The 25,705-nt window shown below is 39.9% G+C and overlaps 1 protein-coding gene across 6 annotated transcripts in view; it reads right to left on the bottom strand.

Moving 5' to 3' along the window:
• LOC124139815 (serine/threonine-protein phosphatase with EF-hands 2-like) overlaps nt 1-25,705 on the bottom strand; it is a 101,516-nt gene that overhangs the window by 11,648 nt on the left and 64,163 nt on the right. For all 6 annotated transcript variants that reach the window (XM_048387650.1, XM_048387652.1, XM_048387648.1 and 3 more), the window contains 8 exons: nt 21,219-21,367; nt 17,740-17,901; nt 8,391-8,557; nt 8,141-8,177; nt 7,631-7,780; nt 4,253-4,345; nt 1,962-2,147; nt 675-826 (listed from right to left, as the gene is read on the bottom strand). In XM_048387650.1, coding sequence (XP_048243607.1) covers nt 675-826; nt 1,962-2,147; nt 4,253-4,345; nt 7,631-7,780; nt 8,141-8,177; nt 8,391-8,557; nt 17,740-17,901; nt 21,219-21,367 — 1,096 coding nt within the window. The remainder of the gene's footprint in view (nt 1-674; nt 827-1,961; nt 2,148-4,252; nt 4,346-7,630; nt 7,781-8,140; nt 8,178-8,390; nt 8,558-17,739; nt 17,902-21,218; nt 21,368-25,705) is intronic.

Here is a 25,705-nt window from a genome sequence, read left to right on the forward strand (position 1 = left end):
TGGATCAAGGAATGAAGTTTTTCCCTAAGTTTGCCATGGGGGATAGTTGTGAACAAAGTTGAAAAATCAAATGTTTTGACAGAATGGAACTTGGTTCTTTTCTAGGATTGTACAAAGTCAAGCAAATCCTTTGAGTTTTTGAGAATCCACATGGTATTAATTCCACTTGTCTCAAATACTTTCTGTGAATGTAAAGAAAGTCCTTCCTTGATTGCATTATGGATTATGGTTAGTCTTTGAGACAGGGATTTGGTGGTACATTTGTAGGACCCAGCAATATATATTGTACAGATTTCTATGGAGCTTTGGAATCCAGTACAAACAGGAATAGACATGTCTTCAGGTTTTAGAGTCAAGTCAAAAGTTGACAGTACTGTTTTATGGTTTGGGCAGAAGTAAGACAGGGACTGATATGATAACACCTCATCGTTATGTCTTACACTATCTTACTCAAGTATGGTTCATTCTTTATATCTATGTGATTTACTTTTGACTGAACAATGGGATCACCAGAAACTCTGTGTTTTGATTCTCTGTTTTAGTTGATTATGTAACAAGAGCTATAATAGGATAGAACAAATTAAAAAACTGTCAGGATTTGACTTCTCAGCAAATATTTGACATTTCTGGCAATATTCTTGATGTTTGCAACAATGTCAGTGCAATGGCAATACCTCTGAGTGAATGTGATCTTGCGAAGTCCTGTTGACGCTGTGCTGACATACTGGCTGATGTGACACTGGAGGCTGTCGCCCACCAGCTTCACATACGCTCCTTTGTTGCTGCCGATGTCATAGTAGTTGGAAGCAGAAAATATTGTCAGCACCTGGTTTACCAAAAAAAATATTGTCAACACCTGGTTTACAGGTGAAACTATTGTCAGCACCTAGTGTAAATTGTTTGTTTGTTCTTTAACACAGCACTTATTAATATTCAAGCTATATGACAGAGATCTGGAAATAATCGTGTCTGATCCAGTGATTGACAAATGAGCAGTGATCTATGCAATTGGTATACGATGCATCAACCAAGTGGGTGTGCCTCTTACGTTTGCTGAAGACCAATTCTAACCCAGATCTTCTCGGGCTGTACAAGTGAAAATAATATCAAAAACTATTTACTGTTAAATCCTTATTTGTTGTTGACTTTTGTCAGGATTTAGTCAGGGTTAGCTGTTGATTTGTAATGCATACAGGTATAAAAGAGAAGTGAAGGTGTATTGCTTGTGTAAGCTAAAGCTGTTATTTTGTCATTAAGTGCCCTGTATATGTTTATCATTGGAGGAAAATATATTTTGATGCTAGATATTTAAGGAACCTGATTTGTTTTTAATCAGTAAAACAAAAAAACAAAACCCTTGTTATGCAGATTGGTTCCTGGTACTGTTTTTCTCCAACAGAAATGTGTTTTATCCCTGCCATTTGAACGAGATAGTAATGTCTGAAACAGGCTTTTCCCTGCCTGGGCTCTTCAGTTGCTGAGCAACAGATCTTATGAAAAAACAACACCTTATTATTGTCAGAACATTTTTCAATTTTGAGGATTTCCTTAAAAAAAACCTCCTTATGATGACAAATGCACATGTATCCCTGTAGCTTTTTAACACATTTTGGGGAGATATGTTTCTAACATGCCTGAAAGTTTAGTTCACATCCTAATGCCATGAATAAACTTGAAACTACTCACTGCCGAGAAACATTTAGAAGAGGTTGTTGAACACATTTTGTAACTATTGAATTTGATGTTTATGTGTTTTATGTGGCCACTGGGACAAACATGTCCTGGCATGAGATGTGCTGCCAGGTGAACCAAGGTTCAGGGGGGATAACAAGGGATAGTCTGACCTCACTTGGGTAATAATATCACCCTAGAGAATCTTACAGATTCAGCTTTGTGAATACAGGTAAGTTTGTTAAATTGTATAATTAAATATGCTATACCAGGAGGTATGCAGCACCTACCCTTCCATTATGCATATACTCAAACCCTTCAATCTTGCATTCATGACTTCGTATGAGCATCTGGAGGTTGTGTTTGTCCAGCACGCTGCGTGTCGTGTCTGGGCCGAAGTAGCATCCCCCTCCCCGGAATGTGTTCGGCAGGCAGCCTGGGAGGGGGCGAGGGTCACTCCACAAAAGATCCAAAACCTGAATATGCAAACACAATCAGAAACTATTTCCCAGCTACATCTATAAACATAACAAATGTTATATTTGGGATTAAACTTTTTAAGTAAAGTACAGATTCTAGTACATTGTTTAGGTTGATTCCCATCCTGGATTTGAACCACAGTCTCAGAATCAGGCACCTACTCGCCAGCACACAGAAAGTCAGTGACCTAACCCACTCAGCCACTGAGGCTTAGACAAAATGGAAGTCCAAGAGCTGGTACTCTAGATCACATACTTTGTGTACCCCTCTGAAAAGTGTCAAGGCTTTGTGTTCATGGTAACTATGCTAATTTACACTTTCACATCACATCATCATCACATCATGTTCTATGTCACAGTACTTTCCATGACTCAGAAAAATCAAAGTGCTGAGTTCTTCTCCCGCTCAGACATTTACTTCCCTCCCAGGCAGGAGTGAACCATCAGATCTCATCATTCTGACATGGAGGTATGAGGATGGACATTGGAAGTGTTGTTATACTATTAGGACACTTCAATTTTTTCATGCATATTTGTATGTAAGCAACTCAAAATTAATTTGAAAATGGTGATTTGTATTGTGTATTGTATATTTTATGCTAATACAGGGCTTATTTGGAGCTATGCATTATCCCATATTGTTTGTTTGTTTGTTTGTTGTTCAATGCCACACTCAGCAATATTCCAGCTATATGATGGCGGTCTGTAAATGATCAAGTCTGAAACAGACAATCCAGTGATTCATATCATTGGCATTGCTCCATGGTATTGGGATATGATGACATGCCATTACCCCAAATTGCCACACAAGACCTGACATAGACTGCCCCTCCAACTGTCACACACTACAACACATAGGCACTCATTACAACTCATTGCCAGAAATTGTCACCTTTTGTCACACATTGCCTCAGGTTTACCTACATGACCACACATTGCCACAGGTTGCCCTACATAACCACACATTGCCTCAGGTTTACCTACATGATCACACATTGTCACAGGTTGCCCTACATAACCACACATTGTCTCAGGTTGCCCTACATAACCACACATTGCCTCAGGTTGCCCTACATAACCACACATTGTCACAGGTTGCCTTAAATAACCACACATTGTCACAGGCTTCCCTACATAACCACACATTGCCTCAGGTTGCCCTACATAACCACACATTGCCTCAGGTTGCCCTACATAACCACACATTGCCTCAGGTTGCCCTACATAACCACACATTGTCACAGGTTGCCCTAAATAACCTCACATTGCCTCAGGTTGCCCTACATAACCACACATTGCCTCAGGTTGCCCTAAATAACCACACATTGCCTCAGGCTGCCCTACATAACCACACATTGCCTCAGGTTGCCCTAAATAACCACACATTGCCTCAGTTTGCCCTACATAACCACACATTGCCTCAGGTTGCCCTAAATAACCACACATTGCCTCAGGTTGCCCTACATAACCACACATTGCCTCAGGTTTCCCTAAAAAACACACATTGTCACAGGTTCCCCTACATAACCACACATTGTCACAGGTTGCCCTACATAACCACACATTGTCACAGGTTGCCCTACATAACCACACATTGCCTCAGGTTGCCCTACATAACCACACATTGTCACAGGTTGCCCTAAATAACCACTCATTGCCTCAGGTTGCCCTACATAACCACACACTGTCACAGGCTTCCCTACATAACCACACATTGCCTCAGGTTGCCCTACATAACCACACATTGCCACAGGTTGCCCTAAATAACCACACATTGTCACAGGTTCCCCAACATAACCAAACATTGTCACAGGTTCCCCTACATAACCAAACATTCTCACAGGTTGCCCTACATAACCACACATTGCCTCAGGTTGCCCTACATAACCACACATTGTCACAGGCTTCCCTACATAACCACACATTGCCTCAGGTTGCCCTACATAACCACACATTGCCTCAGGTTGCCCTACATAACCACACATTGTCACAGGCTTCCCTACATAACCACACATTGCCACAGGTTGCCCTACATAACCACACATTGCCTCAGGCTGCCCTACATAACCACACATTGTCACAGGTTGCCCTGATGCAGTCACCTGCTTCCACTCCTCGAGTTCCTTCAGCTCCAGGGTCATACTGTCCACGCTGTGGAGGTCAGTGGGACCGGGTGGACGCAGCACAGACAAAAACTGGACACACAGAAACAGCATTTAACAGAAGTTCATCTCAAAACCTTATAGAATTTTGATTGTAGTCTTATCTCTTATTTTATTTTTTATATTTCCCTTGTCCCATTCTAAAAAGTCCATGTTAGAGTGTGTGAGTTACAATGGTTGTAGCACTACTTCTGTCATAAGTCCATGTTATAGAATGGGAATTATGATAGTTGTACCATTACTTTTGTCATTAGTCCATGTTATAGAATGGGAGTTACGATGGTTATAGCTTTACTTCTGTCATTTGTCAATGTTATGGAATGGGAGTTAAGATGGTTGTAACACTACTTCTGTCATAAGTCTATGTTATAGAATAGGAGTTACGACGGTTGTAGCATTATTTCTGTCATTAGTCCATGTTATAGAATGGGAGATACGATGGTTGTAGCATTACTTCTGTCATTAGTCCATGTTATAGAAAGGGAGTTACGATGGTTGTCATATTACTTCTGTCATCTGTCATTAGTCCATGTTATAGAATGGGAGTAACGATGGTGGTAGCACTACTACTGTCATTAGTCCATGTTAGAGTGTGGGAGTTACGATGGTGGTAGCACTACTTCTGTCATTAGTCAATGTTATAGAATGGGATTTATGATGGTTTTAGCACTACTTTTGTCATTAGTCCATGTTAGAGTGTGGGAGTTACGATGGTGGTAGCACTACTTCTGTCATTAGTCAATGTTATAGAATGGGATTTATGATGGTTGTAGCACTACTTTTGTCATTAGTCCATGTTATAGAATTGGATTTACTATGGTTGTAACACCACTTCTGTCATAAGTCCATGTTATAGAATGGGAGTTACGATGGTTGTAGCACTACTTCTGTCATTAGTCCATGTTATAGAATGGGATTTACGATGGTTATAGCTTTACTTCTGTCATTTGTCAATGTTATGGAATGGGAGTTAAGATGGTTGTAACACTACTTCTCTCATAAGTCCACGTTATAGAATGGGAGTTACAAAGGTTGTAACACTACTTCTGTCATCAGTCCATGTTATAGAATGGGAGTTACGATGGTTGTAGCATTACTTCTGACATAAGTCTATGTTATAGAATGGAAGTTACAAAGGTTGTAACACTACTTCTGTCATCAGTCCATGTTATAGAATGGGAGTTACGATGGTTGTAGCATTACTTCTGACATAAGTCTATGTTATAGAATAGGAGTTACGATGGTTGTAGCATTACTTCTGACATACGTCTATGTTATAGAATAGCAGTTACGATGGTTGTAGCATTACTTCTGTCATTAGTCCATGTTATAGAATGGGAGTTATGATGGTTGTAGCATTACTTCTGTCATTAGACTATGTTATAGAATAGGAGTTACGATGGTTGAAGTATTACTTCTGTCATAAGGCCATGTTGTAGAATGGGAGTGACGATGGTTGTAACACTACTTCTGTCATTAGTCTATGTTATAGAAAGGAGTTACGATGGTTGTAGCATTACTTCTGTCATAAGTCCATGTTATAGAATGGGAGTTACAATGGTTATAGCATTACTTCTGTCATAAGTCAATGTTATAGAATAGGAGTTACGATGGTTGTAGCATTACTTCTGTCATAAGTCCATGTTATAGAATGGGAGTTACGACGGTTGTAGCATTATTTCTGTCATTAGTCCATGTTATAGAATGGGAGTTACGATGGTTGTAGCATTACTTCTGTCATTAGTCCATGTTATAGAAAGGTAGTTACGATGGTTGTCGTATTACTTCTGTCATCTGTCATTAGTCCATGTTATAGAATGGGAGTTACGATGGTGGTAGCACTACTACTGTCATTAGTCCATGTTATAGAATGGGAGATACGATGGTTGTAGCATTATTTCTGACATTAGTCCATGTTATAGAATGGGAGTTACGATGGTTGTAGCATTACTTCTGTCATTAGTCCTTGTTATAGAATGGGAGTTACGATGGTTGTCGCACTACTCTGTCATTAGTCCATGTTATAGAATGGGAGATACGATGGTTGTAGCATTATTTCTGACATTGGTCCATGTTATAGAATGGGAGTTACGATGGTTGTCGCACTACTCTGTCATTAGTCCATGTTATAGAATGGGAGATACGATGGTTGTAGCATTATTTCTGACATTGGTCCATGTTATAGAATGGGAGTTACGATGGTTGTAGCATTACTTCTGTCATTAGTCCATGTTATAGAATGGGAGTTACGATTTTTATCGCACTACTCTGTCATTAGTCCATGTTATAGAATGGGAGTTACGATTTTTATCGCACTACTCTGTCATTAGTCCATGTTATAGAATGGGAGATACGATGGTTGTAGCATTATTTTTGACATTAGTCCATGTTATAGAATGGGAGTTACGATGGTTGTAGCATTAATTCTGTCATTAGTCCATGTTATAGCATGGGAGTAATGATGGTTGTCGTACTACCCTGTCATTAGTCCATGTTATAGAATGGAAGATACGATGGTTGTCGCATTACTACTGTCATTAGTCCGTGTTATAGAATGGGAGATACGATGCTTGTCGCACTACTCTGTCATTTGTCCATGTTATAGAATGGGAGATACGATGGTTGTCGCATTACTTCTGTCATTAGTCCATGTTATAGAATGGGAGATATGATGGTTGTCGCACTACTCTGTCATTAGTCAATGTTATAGAATGGGAGATACGATGGTTGTCGCATTACCTCTGTCATTAGTCCATGTTATAGAATGGGAGTTACGATGGTTGTAGCACTACTCTGTCATTAGTCCATGTTATAGAATGGGAGATACGATGGTTGTCGCACTACTCTGTCATTAGTCCATGTTTTAGAATAGGAGATATGATGGTTGTCGCATTACTTCTCTCATTAGTCCATGTTATAGAATGGGAGTTACGATGGTTGTCGCACTACTCTGTCATTAGTCCAAGTTATAGAATGGGAGATACGATGGTTGTCGCACTACTCTGTCATTAGTCCATATTACAATATCTGAAATGTGTATTGCAGTGACACTGAGTTAACTTTAGAGTGGTTATCTATTGTTTGATAATAAATCAATTATTTGGACAATTTTGAAAAGAATATTTTTGTCCAGATAGGTTTCCACTTTGAATAGTTTCATGTTGGAAAATGTATCACTGTTTTTATAAACATATCTAGAGTAATCACCTATTACTTTAGTAAATAGACAAGAGAGATATATTTAGGAGACTACAGAGAATATTTCAATTTAGTTGATGAAATGAATGGTATACATAATCACGATAAGTAGTAGTGTACCTTGTGTCTGTCAATTTGGTCAAGGGCCTCCAAGTTGACTTGCTCGGATATCCCACCATGCACCACTAAAACTTTATCATCAATCACTGTCGCCAATGGCAGCCAGCTGAAGATCTCTTCAAACATTTTGATTGCTTTGTCTGCATGGTGCTGGAATATATATTTATGACCAACTCATCAAATGCCTGACTGGATGAAGTGAGAAATAAAGATATGCTAAAAGTTATTTAATGATACACAAATGTTATGACAGAAGTCTTGTTTGAGATGCTGCTGCTGGTGAGACAGGTGACAATTCATCATTCCAATGTTAGTGCAGAAACTAGCTATAACTATGTGCATATCCATCAAGTGGGATTTGCTTGTTATTTGCTGTGAAGCATAATTCAACTGGCCATGAATGAAGATGCACTGAAGGAGTTGTGAGAAATAATAGTGATTGGGAGTTATTATACAAGTTTTTCTTGATTATTTAAATGATGATTGTGAAAAAGAAAAAAAGTAACATACTTTGTATTTTCTCATGACTTCTTTTATAAAACCGTATCTGAAAAATGAATACAATTATTGCAACATGTATGACTTCTTTGAAATTAGTTCTTTAAAACATTCATGAATAACATGAGGTATGTTTTGGTGCAAGAAGGCGTGAAGATTTCATTTATGAGGAAAAATATTGTGGGAAGCAAGATTGTCTAATTTACTTGCTACCATGTCACTAACAATGACACATGTCGGAGGTGACTGAATGGATGTGTACCTCATGTTCATGATGTGGTCTTCATGGTTGCCTCTGTTCAAATACACCTCGTTCGGATACACAACGAAACTTGCAAACAGAATTGTTGCCACTTCTACTGATGTGGGCCCACGGTCAACAAAATCTCCATTAAATACATATGGATTGTCAACTGATGGTAGGCCATTCTGAAATGTTAAAAGCATCACTGTAGTATTCAACCTTTATTTATAGTGAGAGTAGTTTATGCAGAGATTAGAAATAGTACAATTATCAAGCATGAATGTGTCTTATAATTTCTTTTATGTAGACCTGTAACATCTTCCTTGTGCAGGGCGGTCGGGTAGCCTAGTGGTTAAGGCGTTCGCTCGTCACGCCGAAGACCCGGGTTCGATTCCCGACATGGGTACAATGTGGGAAGCCCATTATTTGTGTCCCCCGCTGTGATATTGCTGGAATATTGCTAAAAGCGGCGTAAAACCATACTCACTCACTCACTCACTCTTCCTTGTGCAAAATAGGATTAAAGACCAAACTTCCAAAATGGAGACAAGTTATCTGATGGAGTAAGTCCATGACTCATTATTTAAATTGCTTAGTGTATGTCGGGGGCACAGGTGGCCCAGTCATCTGAGTCTAATAATCAATTTTCAACAGAAGTCCTCTTTACTGTCAACTGCACACAGCTAGTTGTCAGGACAATAGGACCACCAATCAGCATCCAGCTCTCTAGCTTGCCAAGATGGGAAAACTTGTTTCCTTGTGTTCTAGAGCCAACATCAGCATTTCAACTGAGTCTAATCTCGAGCACTTAGGGCTATGTAGTCACACTAGATATCTAAACTTCAGATAATTAGTTGATATCAATTTTTCAACTTATTCAACTCTTAGAAGCCCGTTTTAGTAAAGGTCCTGATCAGATGATACTCACTCAAGTATTAGTGTGCTTGGTGTGTGTGTGAGTCCAGACGGCATCCTCAAGCTCCAGCCTGTAAATCATGTGGAAAGTCTATGATTACAGGGGATGCCCATCTAGAGACACCTCATGCACAGAAGAGACTCGCAGTGAGTCGTGTCCCTAAGACAGTTTTCAACAAGCTTTTTGAACCCATCAAGAAGCCAAGGGAGAAAGAGGCAGCCAAGAAGATGACTGATGTTATTTCCTTTACCTCTACTGCTACTCCAGTTGAGACACCTTTGAGATCGGGAACGCCTAAGATTCCTACTCCACCAGTGACAACACTGACAATGCCCTTGGATCTGTAGAAGATGGCAATGGAATCTATGTTTGATTCTCACCTAGAGGCCTTATATACCAAGTTTGAACAGCTGAAACAACTACAAACGGAAAGATCCAAGAATAGGCCACTAGGAGGACAGCCACTGGATAAACCTCTACCACCGTCTGTAGGAGCACCTAGATTGTCACTAATTGACCAGGGAGGTAGATGCCAGTAAGCTTTACCTCCCCAAGAATGACAGCTGGCACAGTAACCAGGACCATTGCAAGGGAAACCAACCATCCACCTCCTGCATGGACCAGACAAGCACCAAGCTGCCTAAACACAGCAGGTCATCACCATACGGTACCTGCACAGACCCGGGAGAAGCTGAGCCACCGTCATTGTACCAGGTCATCATGGTCTCAGTCTCCACACAGTTCCCATATGGGTTCTTCTGAACACAAGGCCCTGGACCCTCGGGCGTCTCTGAAGCACTCAGATAAGGACAGTAGAGAAGGCAATCAAGACCAAGCTGACTGTCCAATAACCGTTTCATATGTATTAAAGTCTCACACTTCCTGGGCCTTTATCGTCCCCGAGTCGTGGTCACCCTTGGACGATGAGACAGGTGATGATCATGTGAAGCCATTGACTGATCTGGCTGCCATATGCCAGGCTTTACCACCCCCAAGGATTACCCCTGATACTATGGACTCGGAGGAAGTTGAAGATACTTTTGATCGATCTGATTATTCTCCATTGGTAGATTTTGACCCTTATTTCTCTACCTCAGGACAGATCAAACAGTTGTTTTATCTTATACCTTTGTTACAACCGAAGTCGGAGGAATTTGAATTGCCACAGATGGCAGGGTATGTGGGATCTCAGGCCCCAGTTCCACCCATTATCATACTCTCCCGTGGCCAAGCTATGCTCACAAGATCACTGACCTTGCATCAGTTGAGACAGGCCAATCGTCTCCCCTTCTCAAGTTTTGGATGAGGACTTTCAGAAACTGGTCCAGTCTCCAAACACCATAGTTAAGCTTCCTTCAGCTAGATGTGGCGGCTGCTGATAAATACTCCATGGACATCGGACATTAATTGTTTTGTGGCCTGATTTTGTGAACTCAACGGCACCACCTATTGTCCCAGACATGCCCCAGAGCTGTTTCAGATCATACGAGGAGAATGGTCTTGTCTCAGCACATCACAGCACCCAAGATCTTCAATGATAAACCTAGTGAAGTTATTGAAGAAGTGAAACAAGGTACTACTGAACGTTTTCAGGTTTCTACTATCAACCTAAGGTTGAGGCCCATGGTTCTTCCTTCCCAGCCAACGTTCTTGAGTTTCTACCCATAACACAGAATTAAACGAAGCCGCTAGGAAAAAATTCCTTCCTCTTGAGAAGGATTTTTTTCAACTATTTCAGAGAAGGGATAGAGCGCAATGACCAGTGAAGTCACCACACCAATCTGACTATAAGCGCCGGGGAATCCAATGGACTACAATTTAAGATTGCTGACTTTCAATATAACGCCGACTCAAGGTCCAGTAAGGCACATCTCTTGTCATACTCCCAGAACTGGAAGCTGATCCCGTGCTGGATCCTCAGCATGGTATCAAAAGGGTAAAACTTGATTTATTACCCACGGGGTGAAGATATTAAATCTGTACGTCACACGTGTGTCGTACAAGGTTGACCTTGTTTTATTCTTTTTGATTTGATAATCATGACCTCAGTCACACCGGGGCTACTTTTTTCATTCATAAAAATCGCGAGACTTCATTCACAAGGAGTAGAAGCAATCTCATGAGAGTGAGAGATGTTTACAAACACTTTATTAAACCAAATAAGATAGTCACATGCATCAAATTTCGCAACTTTCAATTTGATTTAACGTAAAAGGATAAGTGTGGTGAAATGAAGTCAGTTTAAACTATCTGGACAGATATCTAGACTTACTTGGGATGGTCTGGTTGTGCCATCTGTGTCCTCTTCAAAGCATATTTTGTGGCACTGTTTAGGGAGTTGTTTGTTCACGACTGCACGACCAGATCACCCAAACTGAACATTTCCGATACAAATCAATCGAAAATTCCGTAGAAGTGTGCCTGACTTCTGATTATGTGGCCCAAATTTATCCCAAATGTAAACAATAACATTCCCTATCTCCAGCGTCAAACGCTGTGAGTAGATGACAGTTGTCTTTTCTTATTTCAGTGGTGACCTTGCCTTTCATTCGAAGCTGTCACTGACATGCAAGCAGACTTGAGTTTGTTGATTTTCACATCTTTAATATAGGGTCTTACAGTTAACATGAACGTCTTTGGTGAACACTCTGATTTCCCTCTTCCAAAATGGTACGGACATGATATAAATTCAGCTGATAGGTCAAGGACACCGAACCAGTTTGATTGCACAGGCGGGACCCCTTCAGTGTGAGTGACCGACTGTTAGTCCGATGTTCAAAGCCTGGCGCTAATGCGATTTTTCAAATTTTCTTATAGGTGTCCTGCGTACCAACAACATGGCGCTTGAATGACCATAAGTTGAAGAAATTCTTCCAAAAGGATCTTGAGCATCCGTGCTGTTATGTTTGCAAACACAACTGCAGGAGCGTGTTGTTAATGCGTATGCATAGAAATGTCAAAATGTCATTTATCAATATTCATGCACAACAAGATTTTTCAGTTTGGTCTCTCAACGAACGAAAGTTGTTATGTATTTACACTTAAATATATATTTAACACAGGTAATAAATAAAATACCATTTTTACGAAACACGTGAACTTTCTAAAGTATCTGACCTCGCTTTTGTTCGGTAAGATACTCATTTTGTAAAAATGGTATTTAACGAGAATGAGTGTAGTATTCTCTATTTCCATCTGGAAGGGGCCAAGCAACTAGCAGCTGTCATTGCTATTGGGGCACTACTAGAAAGGAAGGCCATATGGGAACTTAAAGAAACAGATGTCTTGATTTTAATCCCCAGTATTTCGTGTACCAAAGAAGAACTCCCCAGACATGAGGATTGTAATAGATCTCAAGATCCTCAACAATTTTTTTCTCATACTGCCACCCAAGTTCCAGATGGAATCAATACTAAAGTTGCATTCAAGCCTCAGAACGAGAGACTGGCTTATCAGTATAGATCTGCAAGATGCACATCTTCGTGTACCCATACATCCATCACAAATTATGAAGAGAAGAAGATATGAATTCCATGTTCTTCAATTCGGGATATCATTAGCACCTTGGCACAAGAGTCACAACTGCGATTATCAACTTCACCCATCTGCAACTAGTTTGTCTTCCAAGACAATTTTTTGCCACCAGATCAAGACAGATCAAGGTTACTACAGCGCACGATCTTCCTGATTCAACTAATGTCTTACCTGGGTTTCTTGGTACATCAAACTAAGTCAGAGACCATCCCAACACAAGACATAGTTTACTTTTGGACCAAATTCATACATATCACCTTCCCGAGGCAAGTGAGTTAACTCACTATGAAAGTCCAGTTTCCACCCTTGCCAAACTAGGCTGGTATTATGGAATTACATTTTGGCTAGAGTAGCATAATCCAATCACAATCACGCAACAAAATAGAAATCCGGTTCGTAAATTGTCATGCAGATTTGGGTTGATTGCAGGATTGCAAAGCATGTGCACTGCCAACTCGTTGTCAACAGATATTTTCCCAAAAAATTCATGTTTTTAATTAAGGTGCTCATGTGATTTGATGCACCTCGCTATGTAAGACCTGCTTTATCACAATATAGATCTTGATTATCGATCAGATCGTCTTAACTAGGCGCCACCATTTTGTTTGAAGCCAATGCATGTGATACGAGAGGTGGAATCTGATTGGTCCATAGGAGAGGCATAGAAGGGACATGACTCGTAATAGCCACTGGTGGCGCTACAATCGAGTCCAGGAATTCTAGCATTGTTTGGCAAGGGTGGAAACTGGACATATAAAGTCAGTTGATTCTTTTGCATCGGGAAGATGGCTACATCTTCCGCTGTCTATGCCCCACGGAGGATTGTTACACCAAGACCTTGATGATGTTACACACAGTACCATCTCTCCATTGGTGGATGTCTCTATTGGGGAGGCTAACATACCTTAAAGATTTGACATGCAGAGGGAGATCCCTGGACACACTCCAGATTCCAGGAGATTTGATTCAGAACCTCCTTTTGCATTCCCCTAGTAGATCCGGCACTCGAGCATCACCTATTCACGGATGCATCCAACTTGGGATAAGGAACCCATATAGACAATCTCAAGGTTCAAGGTCTTTGGAACTCTTCTGAAAGGAACTTGCACATAAACTGCCTAAAAATGAAGGCAATCATGAACTGAAAAGTCCAACTATCTCACTCCTCATAGCCACAGACAACACCACAATGGTAGCTTACATTCAGAAGCCATGAGGAACAAAGTCCAGCTCCCTGATGACGGTGATGAAATGATTGTTTGCCTTGACAGACTCCATCAATTGCCAGATGGAAGCGAGACATATTCCCTAGTGGACAGCCTTTTCTCACCAAGGGGAGGAAAGTGACAATCGAATGGTCCTTACACCCAGACGTATATGGATAGTGTCATTATGGGATATTATAATGCGACTTGTCTAAACAACCGTCTTCCAGTCTATGTATGACGGTACCAGACCCGATGGTTCTTGAAGTGGACGCCCTATTGATGGATTGGACCGGTTGTTCACCTATGTGTTCCTCCATGGACTCTACCAGACAAAGTATTCCGGAAGACAGAGATGACAGATTGCATCCTCCTCCTGATATTGCCCTTACAGCCAAGCAGACCATGGTTTCCCAGACTGTTGCCACTACGCATGGAAGAACCAATCCATCCTCCTTGAAGACAAGATCCCCTACGTCAACCAGTCCGAGACCGATGGAAATATTTAAGGGAACAATGAAAAATATAGCAAAAAAAGCAATATTGGTAGTACATTTGAAATAGCATGCATACAAATGCAACACATGTCAGAATCAAATGTTTTGATGGGTTTGTGTGAATTGTTTCCTGTGGGATTGCATGATAGCATGTCATTTTACAGTGTTTAAAACAATGTGCTCCCTTATTCTTTCACAACAATCTGCATATGCTTCATCTGACCACTCCACAAAAATGCAAGATGCAGGTTTCTCTAAATCCGTCTCTGCAGCCGTGGCTTAGTCATGGAGACCATCTTCAATACTTTATGACAATGGATGGAATCATTTGTCCAGTAGAGAAGACGACATAACCTGGGAGACAGAACTGTGACTATCCCCATGGAAGCAGACGTTTACTCCATCTTCGGCAAGATAGAAAACTTATTCCGTACTACCTTCTGATAGATTGTCTATAAGTGTTCATCCCTCTATCAATAGACTTGTGAGGTCTTTTCTTATGGAAGACATCAGAGCTCCAAGAATCTTCCAGAATTGGAATCTTTCAGTGGTTCTTTCAGCACTCTTTAGCGGCAACATTTGAACCCCTCGACAAATCCACTTTGATCCAGATATCAAGGAAAACAGACTTTTTACTTGCAATGGTCACAGCGGCTAGAGTATAAGAGATCCATGCTCTAGATTTTTCAACTCTGACAAAAGCCGAAGTCTGAAGCTCAATTTCAGTCAGATCACTATCAGACTTTGTCGCCAAGAACCAAGCCACATCTTTTGCACAACTCTTTTTTTACGATTCCTGCATCAGCACCGTCAGTGGACCCAATGGACCACCCAGATCAATTACTGTGTCAAATGCATGACTTAAAGTTCTGTCTGAAAGCTACAGAACCTCATAGGAGACATAGGAAGAGACTATTTATCTTGTGCATTCTCGGAAAAAGACATTCCTAAAGCTACGGATGGCAATTAAGTATCGACAATAGCTTAAAGCTATAAACGAGCCTAAGACTCCTTGCCTATACCCGCATGCTGCTCTGTCCATCAAGTATCGCATCGCGGAATACAGTTTCCATAGAACAACTTATATCCAGCTGTCAATGGGACTCCTTCAACAACGTTTACTTGCGTAATGTTCAGCTGCACATGGGAGGGACACACGACACACTCACTAGGTCCGATTGCCGCAGGGCAATCTATCATAAGCCAATAATATTCCTTCCTTCTATGGAAAAAAGGGAGATTTGGGGGCCGGAACCTGCCTTCTTAAAGGTGGGTGCATAGGCTACAGGCTACTTAGAAGCAGATTTACTGGAAACGATGTCACGGTAGATTAAGACCAGAAGTGATGTCAGTATTAGAAATGACGTCACTAATGAAGTGTCGTCATAACCAGAAGTCACCAGAAGTGACATCATAGACCGGACATAGCCAGAAGTGATGTCACAAAACTGGAAATGACACTTAAAAATCGGAATTGGCATCTCAATCAGAGGGAGAAATATAACTAGAAGTGACATCAAACCGGAAATGATGTAAGAATGATGTCATATTAAATTAAAAAAGGCGGAAGTGATGTCACCAAACCAGAAATGACAATAAAAGAGATGGCTTTAGAGTATCAACGACATTATTTATACACAGAATAACAAATATCATGGTAGTTCTAGTGATGATACAACATATTTGTGTTTTGCACATAAAGTTTTTTGTCCTCTTGAGGTGATTGTTTTTCACCTTCAGGATTGGAAACAACTATCATCGGATGAAATCACAAAATGTTATTCTACTGTCAACTATGCTGGGAGTATACCAGAGCCAGAACCCGCCTAACCCTCTGGTATATTCTGGTAATGATATAATAGAGGTTCAGAATTTGTAAGAATTATAGACATCATTGTTAATAATTCTAAGAATACAACCTCTATTACATCTGACGTACTCCCACCCTCCTCCTCATTCTTCTGTCTCTAGATGATTTGGAAAGATGTTTTGGAAAGTACAGAGGTTTTCCCGCCTTGGCAAGCTAAAGAGCAGGATGCTGATTGCCGGTTCTATTGTCTTGACAACTGGTTGTGTGTAGTTGATAGTTAAGAGGACTTCTGTTTTAAATGCTGAAGATTAGTTTTGTGTGATTGCAGCCAAAATTCGGGATCATGCCAATGATGTAATAGAAGTAGTATTCTCTGAATTAATTACAATGATGTCTATTGTTCCTATGATTGTGGGTTCGAATCTCGGTTCACCCCTTTTATGTTTCTAGGTTTTTCAGCACCACACCCACTCTCGTGGGTTTCACCAGAAAGGTAAATGTTTGAGACCTTCATCACTTCGGGCTTCCTCCCACATTAAGCTGACATGCTGTGATATAACTGAAATTATGCTCAAAGCCGCATTAAAGCTAACTCACTCACTCTTTAAAAATGCCTCTTCAGAAAAGCAGCATTGATCAACTTAGAATTGCTAAATGAATTAGAAAGATGCTTCCCCACATCCAAGATGCTCCAGTGTATTGTATCTTCATTCTGTCATGATCAGTACCATTGACCCATTCTCCACTGAAGCTTCCTTTTGAGGCTGGTTTGAATGATTTAAATTCTAACAAGTAGCGATACCACAAGTACTTGTCTTGCCTTTGGCGTGCCGTCGCAATTACAACTGAAACGTCTTGTAGTGTAGGGACTTCCTTCCCTGTCTTTGTACTCAAGAAAACATCTTTTCCAGATAAAAATCATAAATGGCAATCTTTTTATTCGTTTGAATTCTGAGGGCTTGTTAGGATGATTTTGAATATACCTCTATGCCTAACTTGTGTTCCAAAGAGATATTAATTTCAAGCTCATGAGCGAGACACATTCTGTGCGAACTTAGTGATGCAGATGCATGGCACTGGTGATGTCACATCCTAAATAGGGCTATGGTGGCGAATAGGTCCAGGATAGTTTTCATAATACAATAGAGATATGATAAGCTGGATAATAGAGGATTTCTCTAAAATGCTTTTCTGTACCGGGTGATATTGTGTGCAATTTATCAGTCCTAGGTATGAATATGTTATGTAGAAATTGACCGAGAGAAGGAGAGTGTCCTAATCCATGGTATATTAATCCACAGGAACATATCGATTCCCCTAGAACAAATGTTCAGGGGAAACAAGTTTACTCTCACAATATCTGCTATAGTCATGATAGTAGCCCTTGGGGACCCTTGTGCCATACCTTATGGAATATCATGTACAGGTCATCCAGCTTGCCATGGAGATCTCCACACACTGTGATCTGCTTGGAGATAGATGTGGTTGCATAGTTGATATTCCCTCTCTTCTTGAGGATCTTTCTGGCCTCGTGCAACAACATCAGCAGGTACTTCACATGGAGTTGCTAACAACAGAAGATATCATGTGACAACATAAGCTGGTACTTCACATGGATTTGCTAACAACAGAAGATATCATGTGACAACATAAGCTGGTACTTCACATGGAGTTGCTAACAACAGAAGATATCATGTGACAACATAAGCTGGTCCTTCACGTGGAGTTGCTAACAACAGAAGATATCATGTGACAACATAAGCTGGTACTTCACGTCGAGTTGCTAACAACAGAAGACATGTGACAACATAAGCTGGTACTTCACGTGGAGTGGCTAACAACAGAAGATATCATGTGACAACATAAGCTGGTCCTTCACGTGGAGTTGCTAACAACAGAAGATATCATGTGACAACATAAGCTGGTCCTTCACGTGGAGTTGCTAACAACAGAAGATATCATGTGACAACATAAGCTGGTACTTCACGTCGAGTTGCTAACAACAGAAGACATGTGACAACATAAGCTGGTACTTCACGTGGAGTTGCTAACAACAGAAGATATCATGTGACAACATAAGCTGGTACTTCACGTGGAGTTGCTAACAACAGAAGATATCATGTGACAACATAAGCTGGTACTTCACGTGGAGTTGCTAACAACAGAAGACATGTGACAACATAAGCTGTTACTTCACATGGATTTGCTAACAACAGAAGATATCATGTGACAACATAAGCTGGTCCTTCACGTGGAGTTGCTAACAACAGAAGATATCATGTGACAACATAAGCTGGTCCTTCACGTGGAGTTGCTAACAACAGAAGATATCATGTGACAACACAAGCAGATACTTCACATGGATTTGCTAACAACAGAAGATATCATGTGACAACATAAGCAGGTACTTCAGGTGGAGTTGCTAACAACAGAAGATATCATGTGACAACATAAGCAGGTACTTCATATGGAGTTGCTAACAACAGAATATATCATGTGACAACATCAGCAGGTACTTCACATGGAGTTGCTAACAACAGAAGACATGTGACAACACAAGCAGATACTTCACATGGATTTGCTAACAACAGAAGATATCATGTGACAACATAAGCAGGTACTTCAGGTGGAGTTGCTAACAACAGAAGATATCATGTGACAACATAAGCAGGTACTTCATATGGAGTTGCTAACAACAGAAGATATCATGTGACAACATAAGCAGGTACTTCAGGTGGAGTTGCTAACAACAGAAGATATAATGTGACAACATAAGCAGGTACTTCATATGGAGTTGCTAACAACAGAAGATATCATGTGACAACATAAGCTGGTACTTCACATGGATTTGCTAACAACAGAAGATATCATGTGACAACATAAGCTGGTACTTCACATGGATTTGCTAACAACAGAAGATATCATGTGACAACACAAGCAGATACTTCACATGGAGTTGCTAACAACAGAAGATATCATGTGACAACATTAGCAGATACTTCACATGGAGTTGCTAACAACAGAAGATATCATGTGACAACATAAGCTGGTACTTCACATGGAGTTGCTAACAACAGAAGATATCATGTGACAACATAAGCAGGTACTTCACATGGAGTTGCTAACAACAGAAGATATCATGTGACAACATAAGCTGGTACTTCACATGGAGTTGCTAACAACAGAAGATATCATGTGACAACATAAGCTGGTACTTCACATGGAGTTGCTAACAACAGAAGATATCATGTGACAACATAAGCTGGTACTTCACATGGAGTTGCTAACAACAGAAGATATCATGTGACAACATAAGCAGGTACATCACATGGATTTGCTAACAACAGAAGATATCATGTGACAACACAAGCAGATACTTCACATGGAGTTGCTAACAACAGAAGATATCATGTGACAACACAAGCAGATACTTCACATGGAGTTGCTAACAACAGAAGATATCATGTGACAACATAAGCTGGTACTTCACATGGATTTGCTAACAACAGGAGATATCATGTGACAACATAAGCTGGTACTTCACGTGGAGTTGCTAACAACAGAAGATATCATGTGACAACATAAGCTGGTCCTTCACGTGGAGTTGCTAACAACAGAAGATATCATGTGACAACATAAGCTGGTACTTCACGTGGAGTTGCTAACAACAGAAGATATCATGTGACAACATAAGCTGGTACTTCACACGGAGTTGCTAACAACAGAAGATATCATATGACAACATAAGCTGGTACTTCACGTGGAGTGGCTAACAACAGAAGATATCATGTGACAACATTAGCAGTAACTTCACGTGGAGTTGCTAACAACAGAAGATATCATGTGACAACATAAGCAGGTACTTCATATGGAGTTGCTAACAACAGACGATATCATGTGACAACATAAGCAGGTACTTCAGGTGGAGTTGCTAACAACAGAAGATATCATGTGACAACATAAGCTGGTACTTGACGTGGAGTTGCTAACAACAGAAGATATCATGTGACAACATAAGCTGGTACTTGACGTGGAGTTGCTAACAACAGAAGATATCATGTGACAAGATAAGCAGGTACTTTACATGGAGTTGATAACAACAGAAGACATGTGACAACATAAGCTGGTATACAACAGAAGATATCATGTGACAACATTAGCAGGTACTTCACGCTGAGTTGCTAACAACATAAGGTATCATGTGACAACATAAGCTGGTACTTCACATGGAGTTGCTAACAACAGAAGATATCATGTGACAAAATAAGCAGGTACTTCACATGGAGTTGCTAACAACAGAAGACATGTGACAACATAAGCAGGTACTTACAACGTTCTACCCACCTGTTGAAGTGAATCAACTCTTCGACCCACCTGTTGAAGTAAACCAACACTTCAACCCACCTGTTGAAGTAAACCAACACTTCAACCCACCTGTTGAAGTAAACCAACACTTCGACCCACCTGTTGAAGTGAATCAACACTTCAACCCACCTGTTGAAGTGAACCAACACTTCGACCCACCTGTTGAAGTAAACCAACACTTCGACCCACCTGTTGAAGTAAACCAACACTTCGACCCACCTGTTGATGTGACCCAACACTCCAACCCACCTGTTGAAGTGAACCAACACTTCGACCCACCTGTTGAAGTGAACCAACACTTCGAGCCACCTGTTGAAGTGAACCAACACTTCGAGCCACCTGTTGAAGTGAACCAACACTCCAACCCACCTGTTGAAGTGACCCAACACTCCAACCCACCTGTTGAAGTGAACCAACACTTCGACCCACCTGTTGAAGTGAATCAACACTTCGAGCCACCTGTTGAAGTGAACCAACACTTCGAGCCACCTGTTGAAGTGAACCAACACTCCAACCCACCTGTTTTGTCTTGAATGCCTTTATGAGTCCTTTAACTTGGATACTTGTGAGTGGAAAGAACAAATGAGGGCCATTGTAGTTGGGCTCAATGGCGATGGTGTCAGGGTTTGTCAGCTCATGCAGCTCATCGTCTTCCTCAGCAGTTGTGTCTGGAATAAACAGTCAACTGCATCAACACACATCTTCCAAACATGATCAGTGTGATATACTTGTGTGGCATGTGAATATGATCAGTGTGGAATAATTGTATGGCATGTGAAACATATCAGTGTGAGATAATAGTATTACATGTGAAACATGATCAGTGTGATATACTTGTGTGGCATGGTAAACATGATCAGTGTGATATACTTGTGTGGCATGTGAAACATGATTAGTGTGATATACTTGTGTGGCATGTGAAACATTATCAGTGTGATATACTTGTGTGGCATGGTAAACATGATCAGTGTGATATACTTGTGTGGCATGTGAAACATGATCAGTGTGATATACTTGTGTGGCATGGTAAACATGATCAGTGTGATATACTTGTGTGGCATGTGAAACATTATCAGTGTGATATACTTGTGTGGCATGGTAAACATGATCAGTGTGATATACTTGTGTGGCATGTGAAACATGATCAGTGTGATATACTTGTGTGGCATGTGAAACATAATCAGTGTGATATACTTGTGTGGCATGTGAAACATAATCAGTGTGATACATACTTGTATGGCATGTGAAACATGATCAGTGTGATATACTTGTATGGCATGTGAAACATGATCAGTGTGATACATGTATATACTTGTATGGCATGTGAAACATGATCAGTGTGATATACTTGTGTGGCATGTGAAACATGATCAGTGTGATACATACTTGTATGGCATGTGAAACATGATCAGTGATATACTTGTATGGTATGTGAAACATGATCAGTGTGATACATGTATATACTTGTGTGGCATGTGAAACATGATCAGTGTGATATACTTGTGTGGCATGTGAAACATGATCAGTGTGATATACTTGTATGGCATGTGAAACATGATCAGTGTGATATACTTGTATGGCATGTGAAACATGATCAGTGTGATATACTTGTGTGGCATGTGAAACATAATCAGTGTCATATACTTGTGTGGCATGTGAAACATGATCAGTGTGATATACTTGTATGGCATGTGAAACATGATCAGTGTGATATTCTTGTGTGGCATGTGAAACATGATCAGTGTGATATACTTGTATGGCATGTGAAACATGATCAGTGTGATATACTTGTGTGGCATGTGAAACATAATCAGTGTGATACATACTTGTATGGCATGTGAAACATGATCAGTGTGATATACTTGTATGGTATGTGAAACATGATCAGTGTGATACATGTATATACTTGTGTGGCATGTGAAACATGATTAGTGTGATATACTTGTATGGCATGTGAAACATGATCAGTGTGATATACTTGTATGGCATGTGAAACATGATCAGTGTGATATACTTGTGTGACATGTGAAACATAATCAGTGTCATATACTTGTGTGGCATGTGAAACATAATCAGTGTGATACATACTTGTATGGCATGTGAAACATGATCAGTGTGATATACTTGTATGGTATGTGAAACATGATCAGTGTGATACATGTATATACTTGTGTGGCATGTGAAACATGATCAGTGTGATATACTTGTATGGCATGTGAAACATGATCAGTGTGATATACTTGTATGGCATGTGAAAAATGATCAGTGTGATATACTTGTGTGGCATGTGAAACATAATCAGTGTCATATACTTCTGTGGCATGTGAAACATGATCAGTGTGACATACTTGTATGGCATGTGAAACATGATCAGTGTGATATTCTTGTGTGGCATGTGAAACATGATCAGTGTGATATACTTGTATGGCATGTGAAACATGATCAGTGTGATATACTTGTATGGTATGTGAAACATGATCAGTGTGATACATGTATATACTTGTGTGGCATGTGAAACATGATCAGTGTGATATACTTGTATGGCATGTGAAACATAATCAGTGTGATATACTTGTATGGCATGTGAAACATAATCAGTGTGATATACTTGTGTGGCATGTGAAACATAATCAGTGTGATACATACTTGTATGGCATGTGAAACATAATCAGTGTGATATACTTGTATGGCATGTGAAACATAATCAGTGTGATATACTTGTGTGGCATGTGAAACATAATCAGTGTGATACATACTTGTATGGCATGTGAAACATGATCAGTGTGATATACTTGTATGGCATGTGAAACATGATCAGTGTGATATACTTGTGTGGCATGTGAAACATAATCAGTGTGATACATACTTGTATGGCATGTGAAACATGATCAGTGTGATATACTTGTATGGTATGTGAAACATGATCAGTGTGATACATGTATATACTTGTGTGGCATGTGAAACATAATCAGTGTGATATACTTGTGTGGCATGTGAAACATGATCAGTGTGATATACTTGTATGGCATGTGAAACATGATCAGTGTGATATTCTTGTGTGGCATGTGAAACATGATCAGTGTGATATACTTGTATGGCATGTGAAACATGATCAGTGTGATATACTTGTATGGTATGTGAAACATGATCAGTGTGATACATGTATATACTTGTGTGGCATGTGAAACATGATCAGTGTGATATACTTGTGTGGCATGTGAAACATGATCAGTGTGATATACTTGTATGGCATGTGAAACATGATCAGTGTGATATACTTGTATGCCATGTGAAACATGATCAGTGTGATACATGTATATACTTGTGTGGCATGTGAAACATAATCAGTGTGATATACTTGTATGGCATGTGAAACAAGATCAGTGTGATATATTTGTATGTCATGTGAAACATGATCAGTGTGATATTCTTGTGTGGCATGTGAAACATGATCAGTGTGATATACTTGTGTGGCATGTGAAACATGATCAGTGTGATATACTTGCGTGGCACGTGAAACATGATCAGTGTGATATATTCTTGTCTGGCATGTGAAACATGATCAGTGTGACATACTTGTATGGCATGTGAAACATGATCAGTGTGATATATTTGTATGGCATGTGAAACATGATCAGTGTGATATATACTTGTGTGGCATGTGAAACATGATCAGTGTGATATACTTGTATGGCATGTGAAAAATGATCAGTGTGATATACTTGTGTGGCATGTGAAACATAATCAGTGTGATACATACTTGTATGGCATGTGAAACATGATCAGTCCGATATACTTGTATGGCATGTGAAACATGATCAGTGTGATATACTTGTATGGCATGTGAAACATGATCAGTGTGATACATGTATATACTTGTGTGGCATGTGAAACATGATCAGTGTGATATACTTGTATGGCATGTGAAACATGATCAGTGTGTGATATACTTGTATGGCATGTGAAACATGATCAGTGTGATAAACTTGTATGGCATGTGAAACATGATCAGTGTGATATATTTGTATGTCATGTGAAACATGATCAGTGTGATATATTTGTGTGGCATGTGAAACATGATCAGTGTGAAATACTTGTGTGGCATGTGAAACATGATCAGTGTGATATACTTGTATGGCATGTGAAACATAATCAGTGTGATACATACTTGTATGGCATGTGAAACATGATCAGTGTGATATACTTGTATGGTATGTGAAACATGATCAGTGTGATACATGTATATACTTGTGTGGCATGTGAAACATGATCAGTGTGATATACTTGTATGGCATGTGAAACATGATCAGTGTGATATACTTGTATGGCATGTGAAACATGATCAGTGTGATATACTTGTGTGACATGTGAAACATAATCAGTGTCATATACTTGTGTGGCATGTGAAACATAATCAGTGTGATACATACTTGTATGGCATGTGAAACATGATCAGTGTGATATACTTGTATGGTATGTGAAACATGATCAGTGTGATACATGTATATACTTGTGTGGCATGTGAAACATGATCAGTGTGATATACTTGTATGGCATGTGAAACATGATCAGTGTGATATACTTGTATGGCATGTGAAACATGATCAGTGTGATATACTTGTGTGGCATGTGAAACATAATCAGTGTCATATACTTGTGTGGCATGTGAAACATGATCAGTGTGATATACTTGTATGGCATGTGAAACATGATCAGTGTGATATTCTTGTGTGGCATGTGAAACATGATCAGTGTGATATACTTGTGTGGCATGTGAAACATGATCAGTGTGATATACTTGTATGGCATGTGAAACATGATCAGTGTGATATACTTGTATGGCATGTGAAACATGATCAGTGTGATACATGTATATACTTGTGTGGCATGTGAAACATAATCAGTGTGATATACTTGTATGGCATGTGAAACAAGATCAGTGTGATATATTTGTATGTCATGTGAAACATGATCAGTGTGATATTCTTGTGTGGCATGTGAAACAT

The sequence above is a fragment of the Haliotis rufescens genome, unplaced genomic scaffold (genome assembly GCF_023055435.1).
Source record: "Haliotis rufescens isolate VD_foot unplaced genomic scaffold, xgHalRufe1.0.p SCAF_7, whole genome shotgun sequence".
In the NCBI taxonomy this organism is placed as follows: domain Eukaryota; kingdom Metazoa; phylum Mollusca; class Gastropoda; order Lepetellida; family Haliotidae; genus Haliotis; species Haliotis rufescens.